This window comes from Macaca fascicularis, chromosome 3 (assembly GCF_037993035.2).
Source record: "Macaca fascicularis isolate 582-1 chromosome 3, T2T-MFA8v1.1".
NCBI classification, from domain to species: Eukaryota; Metazoa; Chordata; class Mammalia; order Primates; family Cercopithecidae; genus Macaca; species Macaca fascicularis.
Genome location: NC_088377.1, coordinates 162,738,620 through 162,756,262, shown reverse-complemented (window position 1 = coordinate 162,756,262; position 17,643 = coordinate 162,738,620). Strand labels below are relative to the sequence as shown.

Genomic DNA, 17,643 nt, shown 5'->3' with positions numbered 1-17,643 from the left:
TGATTTTCCTAAAATCAAATCTGACAATTTGTCTTCCATTCTTTAGTGGTTTCTCATAATTTCCAGAGTCAACTCCAAGCTCCCAACAAGGCAAACAAGGCATTTCACAAGCCCTTCCCTGTCTTGCTCTCCAGCTGCATTGCCCATTATGCCCAGACTTTGTCTTCAACAAGACCAAAATTTTTATTTTTCTTTGATGGACATGGAGGTGCACCACCAAATCCATGATGATGGGTGCCACTAACCCACATGGATGCTTCATTCTAGTTCTGGGGACTAGGTCTCTGTTTAGCTCCCATTATGGACTAAAACAATTAAAGGAAAAATAAAAAAAAAAACCCTACATATTTCTGACCTATAAGCTATAGTTTTCTCAGGCTATGGAAGAAAAACAAATTCACGTATAAATTACTAACAATAATAATACAATATACTGTAATTTTATTTCATAAAAAAGTCTTAGTAAAAAATAACCAGTAATGTTGGTTGAATAACTCATTGAATTGGGTAAACTGTCTGCTTCATTAATTTTACTTGTTATTTGACCTAATGATCAACCAAATATAGTATCTGGCTGATAGATGTAGGTGGTCTGCATCTATAATTTCAATGGTGCTAATAGCCTTTGACATTTTCTTATAATAAAAAAGAATGAAGGCAGAAATTGTTTTTATTAGAAGTCATTCTGTAAAGGACCACAGTTTTTAATTCAAATTCAACCACTTATCAATAATACATTCTTTTTTCATCAAAGTTTTCTCTCCAGTATTTTCTCTGTTAAAGACCCTGAGATAAGCACAATAAAAATGGGATATTATTAATCGTGAGATTTGATTCAAATGGCTGCAAACCTAACATAACATTAAACAAGCTGGAATTGAGTTATGGGCTGTGCTTTGGAAATGACCATTGCTCAGGCACAAAGGGAATATAAACAGTTGCACTTTTCTGCTCAGAACTAGCTAAGTGAATAATAAAAAGGAAGATCTTTTTTCAAAATCAAACATAGAAGATGTGCTTTAACTTAATAGGATATATTTTTATAAAGATTCCCTGAGAGTTAATTTCCCTGCAGTTTGTACTTTCACTTAATAGTCACAGTTTTCAAGAGGGTCTGCCTCCTTAGAAACTGAAACAGCCCTAGATGCCAGGAAATAAATGTGCAATCGTTCTCTTCAGCAAGTGCTTACTTTTGGTTTCATCAGAAAGTCTCCACCTCTGGTGTGAGCACTATCTCCTAAACCCCTGTCTGAAAGCTGATTTAGTTCTGACATCATCTTCCACTGAAGTATCAGTGTTGCCGCCTACAAACACCTGGTGTTTGCTTGGCATCTTTCCCATCCCAGTCTCAACTTGTCTCAGGCCAGCTTACCTGAGATCTACGGAGAACTCAGCACGAGGTTCAGTGGTAGCAGCCTGCTTAATCTATTCGGCAAGTATATATGGGAAAGCTGTTTGAAGTTTTGGTTGCTTTTAATGGATTTCTTTTAACCACAGAATTTGATTGCCCTCTTGAGGAATAATCATAACTCATATTGAACATGAGAAGAGCCTAGACTCTTAAAGATAATCCCACCTGTTCTGAGGCATCCTCACATTATTTTTTAAATCTTATTTTATACCATAAAAGTAGGAAGATTAATTACTAAAGATCCAGGCAGGACTAATTTTTATCAGCATAAAAACATGAACGAAGTTAAAGAGCCTATCTAACATGTTCACATCATCTACACCATATTACCTGGGAACTGGGCAGGGGCAGGGTGGGGCGGGAAGTGAGATCGTCCAGTGCAATCCTTTCATTTTACAAATGAGAAAATAGAAGCCCAAGGAGGCGGAGTGGCTTTCTGGATGTCTCATCTCGCCTTGGGCCTGGCACAGAGTAGACCCTCAACAAGTGTTCATTCTAATTTTGCTCCTAGTTTTCTCACTAGTCCTTTTCCCACCATATTCTAGACAACAGTTTTCCAGGAGAATGGAGTAGCATGTATTTTTCTGGGGGTAGGAGATTGGGTGGTGAGTGCAGGGAAGGAATGGCATAAGTAATATGTGCTATCTTTATTCTCTATTAGCAATACTTTATTTAAAACGCCATTTTCTTTAATTGCCTATATATGTTAATTCTATTAAATTATATTATTATCTCAGCCTACCATTAACTTAACAATACTGATAAAACATCGTGAATGAATTAAATTGCATTTTAGATGATAAAAACTAGATTTTATTAAATTCAAAGACTTCTATTAATAATAAATTAGGCCAGGCATGGCAGCTCATTTCTGTAATCCCAGTACTGTGAGAGGAGGACCACTTGAGGCCAGGAGCTCAAGACCAGCCTGGGCAACAGAACAACACCTCATTTCTATACAAAATTGCATAAATTGTCCAGCTGTAGTAGCTCATGCCTGTAGTCCTACCTATTTGGGAGGCTGAGGCAGAAGAATTGCTTGTGCCCAGGAAGTCAAGGTTGCAGTGAGCTATGATGGTGCCACCGCACTCCAGCAAGGACAGCAAAGTGAAATCCTATCTCTAAAACATAAATAAATAAAATAATATAATAAATTAAATCTAAATCTGTACTTTTTTTCAGCTTTAATGTTTTACTGAAATTGATTTTTATTTGTGGAAAACTAAATTTTCTAAGTTGATTTTTAGCACCAAATACATACATATATACATATGCACACACATGCATGTGTGTATATATATATTTAAGGTATGCATTAACAAGAAAAATCTTGCTATATAGAACTCAATTTTTCCACAATATATTATAGAATATTAAAAAAAAAACTCAGGGGTTTTTCTTTTTCTTTTCTTTTAGAGACAGGGTCTTGCTATGTCACTCAGGCTGGAGTACCCTGATGCAATTATAGCTCACTGTAACCTCGAACTCCTGGGCTGAAGTGATCCCCCTGCTTTGGCCTCCCAAAGCACTGGGCATATAGGTGCATGCCACTGTGCCCAGCCTAAATTCAGGAGCTTTGAACAGAGAATCTGAAGACCCAGCTTTGTGATACAGCTCAGGCATTTAATAACTCTGTGACTTTGGAAAAATCAGTTAGACTCTCTAAGATGATATATTTGTGAGATCATTGTCTAATTGACCAGAATGAAGAAAATTATTTTTAAATTTAAAGTTAATACAAACTTAAAAGTATCTATTTTTCTCCTATTACGTCTTGGTGAAGAAATGAATTAAAAAATTGAAAATTGGCTTAACTGTTATAAAGAAAATTCTACTGAAGTACTAACCATTACAACAACAATCTGGTGAGAAATAAATCACTGCCAGGTAGTGAGCCCCCTAAAGGTCAGTGTATAAAGCTGATAAGCCAAGCTCTTACATTTGAAAGGCTTCCAAGGCAATGCCCTAGAACCCCTAAAGCCTTTCAAAGTGGGTTTGGAAATCATTGTCCTTAAACAAAAAAACTAATGCTTTATGTTCTTATGCAAAAGTGGTAGATACTGACTCCCTCAAAAATCTAATAACTCCTAAAATTTACTTTAACAATTAGCAGCCTAAGATACTCAAATATAATAAAATGATGGGGTTTTTTTTTTTTTTCAAAATAAGGCTGTTCCCTAATTGTTGATTATGCTGCTACAACACTTCAATCTCAACTCACCATCACTGCAATGTATTTCTTTATTTTCATTCTTAATTTGTGGAACTGCAGCTAAAAAAAAACAGAAATGTAAATTTAAAATAAAAACCATTAATCAAAATTTAAAATAACATTTAGCTATTAGATAACTTAATAAAACATGTTTTTTATTTAACTTTTATTATACTAGTGAACACTTCTAACTAAAACTGGAAGCTACAATAAAATAAGTTATTTTATCCAAAGCTCAGCAGAATTATTATTTCAAATAGAAAAATATTAAGAGAGAGAATGAATGGCCTAAATGCCATTTATTGCCTGAAGTTGATCAGTCAAGGTGCCGTATAGTTTCTATATCCTATGACTATAATTTTCCAAATCATTAGAATTATAGAAGTGCCATCCAGTTGGTTCCACTAATATTTACTCTATATTTTTTAATTCAACCAAATATTTATTTTAAAAATGCCTTAATAAATATTTATGAAACAAATGAGTGAATAAAACACTCCAGGTGCTTAAATCATTCATTTATAGAGGAAAAAACTGGTGGGTAAAAGAAAGGCAGTTTCTCTCAGTTCTCCACTGTACCTACTGATTCATTCTATTGAACCAGTTATTCTCAAACTCTAGCCTCAGAATCATCGGAAGGGCTTGTTAAAACACGAAGTGCTGGGTCTCATCACCGGAGATTCTGATTGAGTAGATCTGAATTGCTACGTTTTCCAGGTGATTCTGGGGAGAGGGGGACACACATTGAAAACCACTGTATTGGGCTAAATCCTGTTTCATAATAGAAGAACTTTGAACTAAAAAAAATTATAGACATATGTGTGGGTACTTCTTTTCATTTTTTTCTTTTTAAAATTAGAAGTAATTTTTTCTTGTAACAAAAAGTTCAGATGTTCTTTGGAATGAAAAAATGAGAAAATAGAGATAAGCCGAAGAGGAAAAATATAAATCACCACGAATTTTTCCTGAGCTTCACGGTGAGGTAGCCAATTGTTAGGTTTAACAATAGATCATAAACAATTTTCATGTCATAAATATTCTTTCACAACATAAGAATGAATTTACAACATTTTATTTGATGACTCTAGCTTACTTTGTGTGTCCAGTCCACTCTTATTGCAATAGTAATGAACTCCAGTTTTTAAATTTGTTGATAATTTATGTAATTAAGTGTTGTATATATTATTTCCTTAAAATGAATATCTAGAAGTAAAATTTCTGATCTATAAAAATAACTTTTAAAACTTTTCTTACATTTTGTTAAATGGCCCCTTAATAGAGGTTGTTCTAATTTATACATCCAACAGCACTATGAGAATATTTATTTCCCTACTCTCTCCCCAACTCTTTTTTAAAGTTTTATTTTAATTGACACATAATTCTGGGGTACGATGTGAAATATTTTGATACATGTATACATTGTGTAATGATTAAATGTGGCTAATTAGCATACCCATCACTTCAAACATTTATCATTTCTTTGTGGTGAGATTATTCAAAATCCTTTCTTCCAGCTATTTAAAAATATACATTGGTTAATGATAGTCATTCCACTGTTTAATAGAACAACAGAATTTTTTCTTCTATCTAACTATAACCAATCTCTGGCCGCCTCCTTCCCTCCCTACCTCCCCAGCCTCTAGTAACTACTATTCTACTCTCTATGACAGCATAAAACTGGTAACCCCTCTCTACTTCTGTGAGATCAACTTTTTTCAATCCCACATGAGTGAGATTACTGGGTTTTTATCTTTTTGTGTCTGGCTTATTTCACTTAACATTCTCCAGGACTATCTATGTCACAAATCACAAATAACAGGATTTCTTTCTCTTTCGTGGCTGAATAGTATTCCATTATGTATATATACCCCCATTTTGTTTATCCATTTGTTCACTGATGAACACTTACTTTGATTCTATATCTTGGCTATTGTGTGTAGTGCTGTAGTTAACACTGGAGTACAAATATCTCTTCAACATACTGAGTTCATTTCCTTTGGATAGATATCCAGTAGTGGGATTGCTGGATTCCCTCTCTATTATTTTAAGAAAATTCTTTCCAAATTTAAGGAAAAATAGTATTTCCTCATTTAATTTTCATTTTTGATTGCTAATTTTTTTTGACAGGAAATACTAAATAAGTATTTAGTTATGTTGAAATAAGTGTGAATATACATTTATATCTATAGATAGATAGATAGATTTACCTTTTTTATTTTCTATTGCATCAAATCGTACTTGTGGTTTTTCAATGTTCTTATCCTCTGTGAAAGAATCCCTGCAAATGCAATGCCAAACAACTCTGGATTAATGAAATGAACAAAACTCATGGAAATTACATCTAACGCTATCTCTTCTTCCGTGTGGGCACAGTTACTTTGATGAACACAAAAAACGCTTTCTGCATTTCAATCCTCAAAACTGGCAATCTACCCTTAAAGGAAGTAGGTGGAAATCTCATCATCCCTAATCAGCAGAAGCACATTTGAATAAAACCAGGGTAAAAAGTCACTCTCAGTCCAAATCTGAGGAATCTCAGATAGCTTGGGTCCAACAGAAGTGATTCAAGAATACACATTCTTCTTAGAAATCTGTTTGGCTATAGTTATACTGTTTTGGAGCAAAACGTCTTGGAAGCACCGAGGCACAGCCTGAGAAGAACATACATTTAATTGAAGAAATATAAGTGTACCATGCAGAAAACGACCTATGTCTTGCCAAGTCTTCTACCCTTAAACTCTAATTAACAGTAGTGAATAGTAAGGGTTAGTTATATTCTGGTGTGTTCACCTAACTTTCTCTGTTGTATAACTAAATACTTGGCCAGATTGCCCTTCAAATCCTCAGATTTGGGACGAAAATAATTTAAATTGCAGACAGAAAAATTGCTGGTCCTGATGATAAAGAACAGCAGGCAGGATCGTCTGCAGGCCCCTGACAAGACTTTCCTGTGCTGGTGCAAATCTCCATTTCCACCCCAGCGCAATGGAGATAACAGTGTTTACCTTACTTCACAGGGATGCTATGAGAGTTAAATACAATATTTTAGAAATATGTGTTGTCCCAGATATTGTGCTGGGTACTGTAATGGAGAAGAGATAAATAAGACATATTCAGCTCCAAATATAAACATCAGCTAAGAAATTTAAAAGCATCAAGGAATTAAAATTATTGCTAATGCTGGAAACCATGATAATTTTTTACATGATAATTTTATTTTAAAAACTGTTTATTCCAGGTGACTCTTACAAAAGACAGGACCCTGAAATGCACAGAAACTGAAGTTTGGAAAGGTTACTATCTTAATGGAATGAGACACTCTGTATGTAAAGGCATCCTGCAGTGATTTTCTGCATAATTTTGTGAATACATTGTTTCAAATCCATGTGGATTTTCATTGAAAGCATTTTCTTAGAGTGATGTACAATGCAACTGTATTTCTAGTAAGGTAAAATTAGCACATGGTGCATAACCTTGATTTTAAGATTTTCATTCTTTTCAGATTTACACTAATTCTGTTGAGATCTCTGGATTTTGAGCCTCAGGACAAATACATAACTATTACCTAGTATTGTCATGCTTTCCTGACTTTCTTACCTCATTGCTACAAGAGAATGATCTTTCCTGAAAATGAAAGATGAAGTCATTGAACACAGATAGTGTACATCCGTAAAGTTGATATTTTCTATAGAAAAAAACTGTGGTAACCATTGGGAAGATAAGGACAATGATGACCTCCCTGTCTGCATGATTTACTGGACCATGAATGAGTCCTGGACCAAAGCACTGGACCACGGATGAGAAGGCCAGGGTCCTAGTTCCAACTCTATTTCTATTAGCTTCGTAACCTGAGCACACGACCCATCTTCTTAGCACTTCATTTTCTCATCTGGAACATGTATATAACATGCACCCTCATTGCAATATGGCATGAATGATAATTAAATATATACACACTTACCGGTAACCTTGAAGATAATTAGATTTGGGCATTTTTTTCTTGAATGCAAATGAAATTAGCAATATACTAATTGCTTGTTGACAAACATAATAAGGTTTACTTGTCTCACTATTAACTTAAATATTTCAAACTTGTCTTGCTTTTCCCATTAAAAAAGAAAAACATTACCCACACTATAGAAGCTAAAATAATCATTGAATAGAAGCATGGAAAGGAAAGTATACTGATATTTACTACCTACCTGTGCTACAGCGTATCAGATGCTATGAAGCAAACGAAAGTTATTTTATGTAATCATACTGAAACATACATAGTTCATAGTATAATGTATATTTTGCAGATAAGAAAACTGCAAAATATAGAGGGGTCCAAACCTTGTCTTCATAAACTCTAAAGTTGGGATTTTTGAATATAGTCTCTATGATTCAAAAAAGTCCTCACCCTTTCCAACTATACTCAACACTGACCATTAGCAAATTTTCTTATTGAAAGAGACTTCAATCTTCTAAATTTAAGATCAGAACACTGCTTAATCTTACAACCTATGTGGAGTTTGAGAAAATTTTGCTTGGGAACAAACTTTCCAAAGTTTGAGTATCTTGAGGGAGCTTCCTCAAAGTTAAAAACAATAATTTTAAATAGCTTCCTTTGGAAATCGAGTCTGTTTTTCACCCATCTATAATAAATGAGACAGTCTTAGATTATTTGAGTGAGTGTAAAGCACGAAGTGTCTCTGAAGTATGTTATTTAAAACCTAATATGCAAACACATAAACAAAAGCTTCTTCTATAGGTCTACTACTTCCAGGTATTGAGGAAATAATACCAGCTTCTTAAAGCTGTGGCAACTAAAGTGAATTCCGATCCTGAGACATGTCCTAAGAATTCTTCAAATATACGATCATTCAAATTTTTGAATTGTAAAAATAAAGTTTTTATAGAACTGTTTTCACTATATCCTGAGCAGAAAGAAGTGAAGTGTAAGTCAATAGAACCAAAGCCATGGCCCAGGGTGACTGCAAAAGACTTAAATGATTATGGCAGGGCCATTTAGTCTTTCATCTCTCTAGGAGGTTTAGGTTTACTTCTGTTTTGCTGCCAGTAGAAAAGTCAAATACTCCCGTAATACCATCCATATAAAAGAGAAGCAGAAAAAAACCTTAGGTGTTGCCCCTTTTCCCTAACTAGTGGAGGTAAAATTTTATCTGTCTCAGTTCTCTCTTACTCCCTAATTACTAATTCTCACTAGAATGGAAGTGAAGTTGGGAAATTTTATCTTACCCAAATATTTTCCTCTAAGATTCTATCTTCTAAAAAAGGAAAAACTCCAAAGTTCTACCTTCTAAAACCAAAATATGAATTGTGACAAAGACAGAACATATGTATATACATTCAATGGGTTTTGCTCAGAAAAAAGTCACACCTCAAAAACTCTCTAAATACATAATCTTACTGTCTCAAGCTGCCACTCTGACCGATGGTTCATAAAACAAATCTCACCTAATTATTTCTGTCTGATACCCTCACAATTCAAGAATATATATCACAGAAGGAAACTAGATTGAAACTTTCAATTCTAAACATTATAGTGGAGTCAAGTCTTGTTGGTTTAAAAAACTGTTGGATACATTTTTATTAAAGTGTTTGAAGACCACTAGAATCATTATGGTTTCAGTGTCTGAAGACATTTGTTTTCTACAGTATGGAAATTTGGACACACTTTTTTGTTGTTGCTGCCTGCTTTAACATAAGCAAAGCCTTGTGAAATCAATCTGTAGACTAGAGATTTTTTGGATTGTACAATTCAAATTTGTGGTTATCTTACCATTCCAGTGGATGTGGCTGTGTCTTTTTATTCATGAACTGAAATTGTTCAAATACATTTAAAAGAGACCAGTATTGGGTCGCGACTGAGCCAGGATTTCCCACAGGATTTGCCATATCATAAAATTCACGCATCAGTGACTGAATCCCAGGAGTAGTAGATGGGAAGAGCTGAGAACACAAAATATCAGCATAAGTTATGGAAAACAAATTATAATGTAGTATTACTATGAACAGCTTTATACTTAGTCATTTATCTAAAAAGTCAGATATTTGCTAAAAATCCATTGGTCAGTACTATAAATTAGATTTCTGTGAAGTTGTTGATGTAAATGCCACTTTTTATAAGAAATTAATTTTGTTGATGATCATATTTCCAAATGGGATTTTTTTTTCTTTTCATTGAATATAAATGGATTTCTCTTTCCCGTTACAGATACCTGAAGACACCTGAATAACAGAGTTAGGGAGCAGGAAGAATGAGACAGCTTCTTGGGTTACAAATGAATTATGTCAGAGTGAGAAATATTAATCTCCCCCTCTTTCCCCTGCAAAGAAAAATCTGTGGTTATCTCCTTTCTACTGTGAGAACCAGGAAATTGGAATTTTCTCTTTCTCTTGCAAAGTAATTATTTAGTTCTTCCTCAAGTTATGGTGAGAAATGTTCTCCATATTATCAGTATCCAAAGTTAACAAATTCTTGAAGAGTGAAGACAGGTCCCTTTTATTATCTTTTTATAGTATTAAGTCAAACTGTTGTGAAAGTAATACTTATAAGTTTCAAATAGTTAAAATGACATTGTGTCAACTCAATTACCTTTGGGGAAATTAGCTTACTTTGAATCCTCCAAAATTTGGGACTAAATTAGAAAAAGGAGTATCAAACACTCATTAATTAACTTAGTAAGCTGATTAAACTCATACAAGTAGTGTATGTATGTATATGCATATATATCTCATATAGTTTTTACAAGTAAGATAAATACTTGCGTGAAACAGGGTAATAATAAATTATTAATGATTAAGAATGCTATTTCAAAAAGATATTTCATATGAACAAATCTTAGGTGGAAAAATACAAATTGATTTTAGTCTATATAAGTATCAGAACTGGAAAGAAAACAAGTATTGAATACGCATTTCATATGCAATAAATTATCCTTTGATATTGACCAAGGAATTAACAAAATACATAGAAGATAAAATGAATGCCTTTTAAAAAAGATATAAACCAGTTAAAGTTATAATTATTTACATTTTCTTTCTTTGAAGTTTGATATAGAGTTATAAGAAATTAAGGTTTAAGCAGTTTTCTAAAATATTATTTTCAACTCTATATGATTTTACAAAAACAAACAGGGTATAATAAGCAGAAATAATAAACAGAAATAACAAGGATGTAATAAGTGGAAATAACTTTTTGTTGCATGTAAATGTTCTGAAGCTAAAAGTAAAACTTCTTCAGAAAAATGTTGACATTTTCCCCTTGAGAACTGCCAAATTCTAGCAGTTGCTAATCCCATATTATTTTACCTTTAATAAGTCACATATTGTTTGCAAACTCTTAAAGTAATGCATATAAATCTTGCTAATTTTGCTACTTAGATCTCTGAAAAGAGCAAAGTAGCTTATAAAGATTTCTATTTCTTAGAGAAATACTTCATCTAGTTTTATATCAAAATCAGGTAGCTTACAGTGATTTATTCTAATCTCAGTCACCAAGAAAGAATCAAATGTCACTTTTGCTTTACCAGTTGGAATTGTCCCAGACTTCCAAGTTCCTTTATGAAAGTCATAATTGAGTTAATTTCTTCTAAGGATAGACACTGATTTAGTTCCTTTTGATAGTTTTCACCCTGTATTGGTAGGGGGAAAAAACTTAAGCAATTGCTAAAAAGTCAAACCATGTTCAACCCAATTACCTCCCATTTCATAAACCAATCAAATTTTGAGTTATATGAACAACCGAGCTAATTAATGTTAAATAATACATAGCAACTTCAACTTGTCACAGTGGTGTCTGAATATAAGAAAGCTTCATATTTGACAGGGATAAAATAGCTCAATGATGACCTGGATAAAATAGCCCAATGATGCTTTGGTAGTGAGATTGGGGAGATGCTAACGTGTTATAAAAATCAATCAATGTTATTTTGAAGTTCTATGCCCTATTCGTTGGCATTTGCCCAAACATGACAATAGACGTGAATGCTTAAAAAAATTAGTATTATAACTCAAATCCTCTGACATCAATCTGGAGCACTCATTGCTATTCTAAACTACCTCCAAAGAGTTCTAACATTTCTTTTATTCTATAATACATGCAACGAACCTGCACATGTACTCTCTGAACTTAAAAGATGAAAGAAAAAATTAAAAACTAAAAAAGTATTATAGAGTATACAATATATATTATTCATAATACCCACAAACATTTCATAATCCCAGCACTTTGGGAGGCCGAGGCAGGTGGATCACGAGGTCAGGAGTTCAAGACCAGCCTGGCCAATATGGTGAAACCCTGTTTCTACTAAAAATACAAAAATTAATCAGGTGTGGTGGCGCATGCCTGTAGTCCCAGCTACTTGGGAGGCTGAGACAAGAGAATCGCTTGAACCTGGGAGGCAGAGGTTGCAGTGAGCCAAGATCATGCCACTGCACTCCAGCCTGGGTGGCAGAGTGAGACTCTGTCAAAAAAAAAAAAAAAAGAAAAAGAAAAAGAAAAAATAAGAAATTATGAACACTTTACTTAATTTTCAACCTATTATTTTATGATAATCAGTCACTTGACTAGTTAGCTGACATAAAAATAATCTTAGTCCAGAGGTCAGAAAAAATTAAAGTGCGATATAATAGATACCAATTAATTTCAAGTGAATGATCAAGTTGCTGAATTGCACAATAAAGAGAAAGACACCTTCTAAGGAATGACTTGAAAAAATATTTATCAGCACACAAATATGCACTTACCTTCAATATATCTGATCTATAAAGTCTCTGAAATATCTCAGAAAATATGGAAAGTGATGATTCATTAGGGAAGAGAAAATTGAAAGTATCATTTAAAAGGAATTCTTCTGTATTTTGGTCCTCAAAGTCCATATTATCATTATCTTGAAAATGTAAATGCTCGTGTACCTTTGAAAGAGCAAAAGCACAGCAAATATTTTTCATCGATTTACTTTTAAGGCAATGGAATGATTTCTAAGACAGGATTTACTTCCTGTTGGATTATAGATCAGAACTGACATCTAGTGGTCTTTTTGGAGGTCAACAGTTTTATAAATGTGAATAATGTTTGTTTTTTTAAAGATACAATTTAAAGACACAATTAATGTACAGCATAAGAAAACTAATATATTATAAAGTCACATTAGTTTATCTTGATACCCTTTATAGCTGAAGAATATGCTTTCATGGAAGATAATACATAACATTTTTTTCCGCACAATTTTAAAAAGCATAATACAAACTATTAGGTATGCATGCAAAATAAGGAAACAATGACTATTTAAAAGTGTCAATTAATAAAGTTTTAAATTTTTATGGAGAAATCTTGGAGCTAGTTAACCAAACGTCTGAGCCATCTATAATGTAATTGGTTTACCTGTATAATAGTTTGAAGACACATAAATGTTATACAAAGCTGATTTCTAGTTACACATAATTTTATTTTCCCCTTCTTCCTTTTTTCCCACCCCATATTCCAAGGTACAACTTTCTTAGACTAATTTAATAAATTATTTTTTATCTTTTTGCTTCTAAGGGCTATGTTAGAGGAAAAAAAATATGTTGGGGGAGATGATCTGAATGACTGTATTTAATTTGAGAGAAAGGAAAAGAATCAAAATAGATAAAAACACTTCACTCTACACATATCTATACCAGAAAAAGAATTTCAAAAATTCCCATGGTTTTTTTAATTAAATATAAACCAATTTTAAACTAAATATCTATATGCAATAAAGGTTATCTTTTCATAACCTCATGTAAATACACCAGATAATCTGTTACTTTCTGTTATCTACACATCTTCTTTTTTCCATTAATGCATGCTTGACTTCATACCACATTTATTTCACAAATAGTACTTGAACTATAGAAAACTTCATGTTTATTTTACAGAGACACATAGACAAGATTAGACTCATAGATTCTCCACATACTAGTTAATTCTCTGAACCACAGTGAATATAAGCCTACAGTACTTTTGCAAATTGCTATTTTTTGATTGGTTACTATGAATGAAAACAACAACACCACACACACACTGATCTTTCACCACAAGGTAGAAGCTCACATCACTCATGAGGCCTTTGGCATACTGACCTGTAGCACTACAGGGTGCATGAAACTGCCATAACCAATATCAAAAGTTAGAAGTTGAAAGCAGAATCTGCATCTAAAATGAAAACACAAGGTACCATAAAAGTAAAGACACAGGCACACGTATGTTTATTACAGCACTATTTATAATAGCAAAAACTTGGAACCAACCCAAATGCCCATCAATGATAGACTGGATAAAGAAAACGTGGCACATACACACCATGGAATACTATGCAGCCCTAAAAGGGAATGAGTTCAAGTCCTTTGCAGGGACATGTATGAAGCTGGAAACCATCATTCTCAGCAAACTAACCCAGGAACAGAAAACCAAACACTGCATGTTCTCACTCATAAGTGGGAACTGAACAATGAGAACACATGGACATAGGGAGGGGAACATCACACACTGGGGCCTGTTGGGGGGAGGGGGTCAAGGGGAGGGAGAGCATTAGGACAAATACCTAATGTATGCAGGGCTTAAAACCTAGATGATGGATTGATGGGTGCAGCAAACCACCATGCCACATGTATACTATGTGACAAACCTGCACGTTCTGCACATGTATCCCAGAACTTAAAGTAAAATAATAAAAACAACCATATCCTCTTGCTACATTTACTCTCATTTGGTGTCACATTAATATTTACTATAGTTAAATTTCAATGTCTACTAATTAAAAAGAGCAGTGGCTTGGATAATGTAAAATTACATGTGATGAATTTTTGGATTTGGCTTCTATTTTATTTCTTACAGAAAATAAAAATACACCTAAATCTTCATGACACATTAAACTAAGCAATAAAGTTAATCCATGGAAACCTAAATATGAAGAAGAAAACCCTCCTACTCCTACATGCTAGGCACTTATTCATGTATAAATTATGATAAGGTTTAAATTGATGTGCTTCCCCTACTTTTTGACATACTAGATTTAACATTTCGTTAGAAGAAAGGCAATAAGTTATATTCAAGTAAACAGATATGGGAATAGGAGTTATTGAATTTTGTTAATGAAGTTCTTCATTTTCTGCCCTACATTATGAAATCAGTGGGATATTTGAGAATGAAATTTATTACGTATAAGTAAGATTATACCTAGTCAACGCCAGGTATCTATGATAGAGATAGTTGCGCTTGAAAAGGGGGCTGCAATTAAAAGCTTAACTTTTAAAATGTGTACTTTACTTCTTGTTACCACTATTTAGATACTACTGAGTCTGTTACATGTTCTAAAGTTTGAGGATCTATAAATATGGCCACATATGTTTAGAAGATCATATTTGTGTATTGACATAAAATTTTCCAAGTACCACCTACTTATGATAATTAAGATATATTTCCACCAACAATTTTTAAGAGATAGGTTTCTTTCTTTATTTTCTTTTTTAAAATTAAAATTTGTTTTTACCTATGGAAGGTCTTTGGTCCCAACGTAGATGTTTCACTGAATACTTCAGCCGCTAGCAGGAGTTTGCCAATTGCTTCCTTCATAATATCAAAAGCCTGATGAGGTGAACTGGCTCTCAGGAATGTCTCAAAAAATGTTTGCAGCTGTGAACAAAGTAAAGGATTCACGTGTTAAAACAACAGCCTCAGTTTGTCTATCATTTTCAAGGTGACCAATTTGAAGGATTGTTCTAGGTTATCTCTACTTGTCACGCCCCAAAAAAACCCCTTAATCAGTAAGTTTGGTAATCTAAGATACAAGTATATTGAAAGAGAAAGGTTTAAATATATTATAATTTAAATTTCTTTAGAAGTGCTTACTCCATTTTATTTTCCTCATTTCACAGCATCTAATCATGGAAAATGCAAGTCTTGTCATCAGAGCTCTGAAGTTTCATTTGTAACTCTACTCACTAGGTGAGCTGGGCTTGCCACTCACTCCTCCGAATCTTTGTGTCCTTCTCTTTAAATTGGGATTAATATCTACCAACCAGAGAGATGTGAAGCCAAATTAGAAGAAAATGTATTTGAAAGTCATGTTAAAGTATGAAATTCAAATGTTAGTTTTGTATTATTATCAATTTTGGGGGTATATTAGAACAAAAATAAATGTATCAAAGTTGCTTTTTCCTCATGCCATTATTCTGTGCAAGATCTAGCCAACCAGAGAAGATTCTGAGAGAATCCCAGTGTCCTGTTAATGTTTTAATTCTTAATTATTTCATGTGGATAGAGAGTATACGGAGGTATTACAAAAAAGGGGGAATGAAGCTCAATTTGTGTCATCTTAAAAACACAATTGTTAGTATCACAAACAGCTGTTTTTATTTGCTTAAATATTAAAATGATTAAAACAAAACTACCTCTTGATGATGCTTCATATCAAAGTTCAAGTGGATATTTTTTAAAAATATGAAACAAGTCTCATATTGATTCATAAACTTTCTCTGGATAAACATACTCTTTTAAAGATGAAGAACAAAAAATATTTTTTGAAAAAACATGCAGCAGGTATTCTATTAATGTTTTTTGGAAAAACAGACTAAATCTATCCAGACTACACAGGATTGCAAAGTGAAAAACTTTTGTTGCTATGATAAAGAAGGACAAATATTGGCCTGGATTGCCTGTGGAAAATGGCAAATGTGTCTTCTCAATGCACAAGCAAAATTCCCCCAAGATAAACAAATACTGGCTTCATAAACTTTTCCAGCTGAAAACAGAAACCTAATAAGATTACACATAGAGACCCTAAGAATGTGTCATTAGTATTTGGCAATTGGGATGTTTTTCCATTTTACTAAGGAAAATAAATGTAATAATTGTATGATTAAAAGAAAACAAATTATTGCTAACACTAAAAATGTTAACACCCTTGAATCAAAGCAGAGTAACATTATGTTTTTCCAAGTAAAAGTAACTCATCATATTTCACTCATTTCACCACATTATGTAGAAAGGTTTATTTGTGACATTGTTGCATTTTCCTAGTTTAATGTTACCTGAATATCATGGAGGTTAAGGTTAATAATATATGAAAGTTGGAAATGTCTATGTAGCATATGATTTTTATGATTAATAAAATTAATCATATAAATAAGATTAATTTTAAGATTATATCTCCATGAGGAAGAATAATTAGCAAATTAATGTCTTAGGGTTGCACTTATTTCTCTAAAATGAAAATGATTATTTCTTAATTTCTTAATGTAACAATGAGCATTTAAATATGGGATGCCATTCAATTCAACTTTTAGAGAGAACTGCAGCCTTTACAAAGCCCTGTGTTCTGTGCTTTGGGGGACAAGTTGCATAGTACATAGGTATTACTTCTATAGACATTAGAGGTAAAAAGGTCCAGGTTCAACTTTGGTTTTGTGCCAAAGTTGTGAGACTTTGTGGGATCAATAACAGTGCCTACTTTATAAAGGTATCGCTGAGATTAAATGAGAGAATGTACATAAGGAATTCCACCACCCAGCACATCTGTATTCAGTACATGTCAGTTCCTTTTATTTTTTATTAATTAAAACAAGACAACTGGGCATGGTGGCTCACGCCTATAATCCCAGCACTTTGGGAGGCCGAGGTGGGCAGATCACCTGAGGTCAGGAGTTCAAGACCAGCCTGGCCAACATGCTGAAACCCTATCTCTACCAAAAATACAAAAATTAACCAGGAATGGTGGCACACACCTGTAATCCCAGCTACTCGGGAGGCTGAGGCAGGAGAATCACTTGAACCCAGGAGGCAGAGGCTGTAGTGAGCCGAGACCACACCAATGCACTGCAGCCTGGGTGACAGAGCAAGACTCCGTCTCAAAAAAAAAAAAAAAATCCAGATGAGCGAGATTCCTTATTTCACATTCATTCAGTATAGTGGCAAGCAAACTACATATGCCAGAAATGAAAGTAGAATCATGTGAACGCTTAATATGAATTTTGAAAAAATCATAAACTT

At 33.5% G+C, this 17,643-nt stretch overlaps 1 protein-coding gene across 18 annotated transcripts in view; it reads right to left on the bottom strand.

The window, feature by feature from the left end:
• Window positions 1-17,643, bottom strand: part of CPED1 (cadherin like and PC-esterase domain containing 1) — a 310,448-nt gene that overhangs the window by 160,227 nt on the left and 132,578 nt on the right. For all 18 annotated transcript variants that reach the window (XM_005550620.5, XM_074035873.1, XM_065542507.2 and 15 more), the window contains 7 exons: window positions 15,146-15,288; window positions 13,737-13,809; window positions 12,378-12,545; window positions 11,159-11,263; window positions 9,409-9,578; window positions 5,831-5,901; window positions 3,633-3,683 (listed from right to left, as the gene is read on the bottom strand). In XM_005550620.5, coding sequence (XP_005550677.3) covers window positions 3,633-3,683; window positions 5,831-5,901; window positions 9,409-9,578; window positions 11,159-11,263; window positions 12,378-12,545; window positions 13,737-13,809; window positions 15,146-15,288 — 781 coding nt within the window. The remainder of the gene's footprint in view (window positions 1-3,632; window positions 3,684-5,830; window positions 5,902-9,408; window positions 9,579-11,158; window positions 11,264-12,377; window positions 12,546-13,736; window positions 13,810-15,145; window positions 15,289-17,643) is intronic.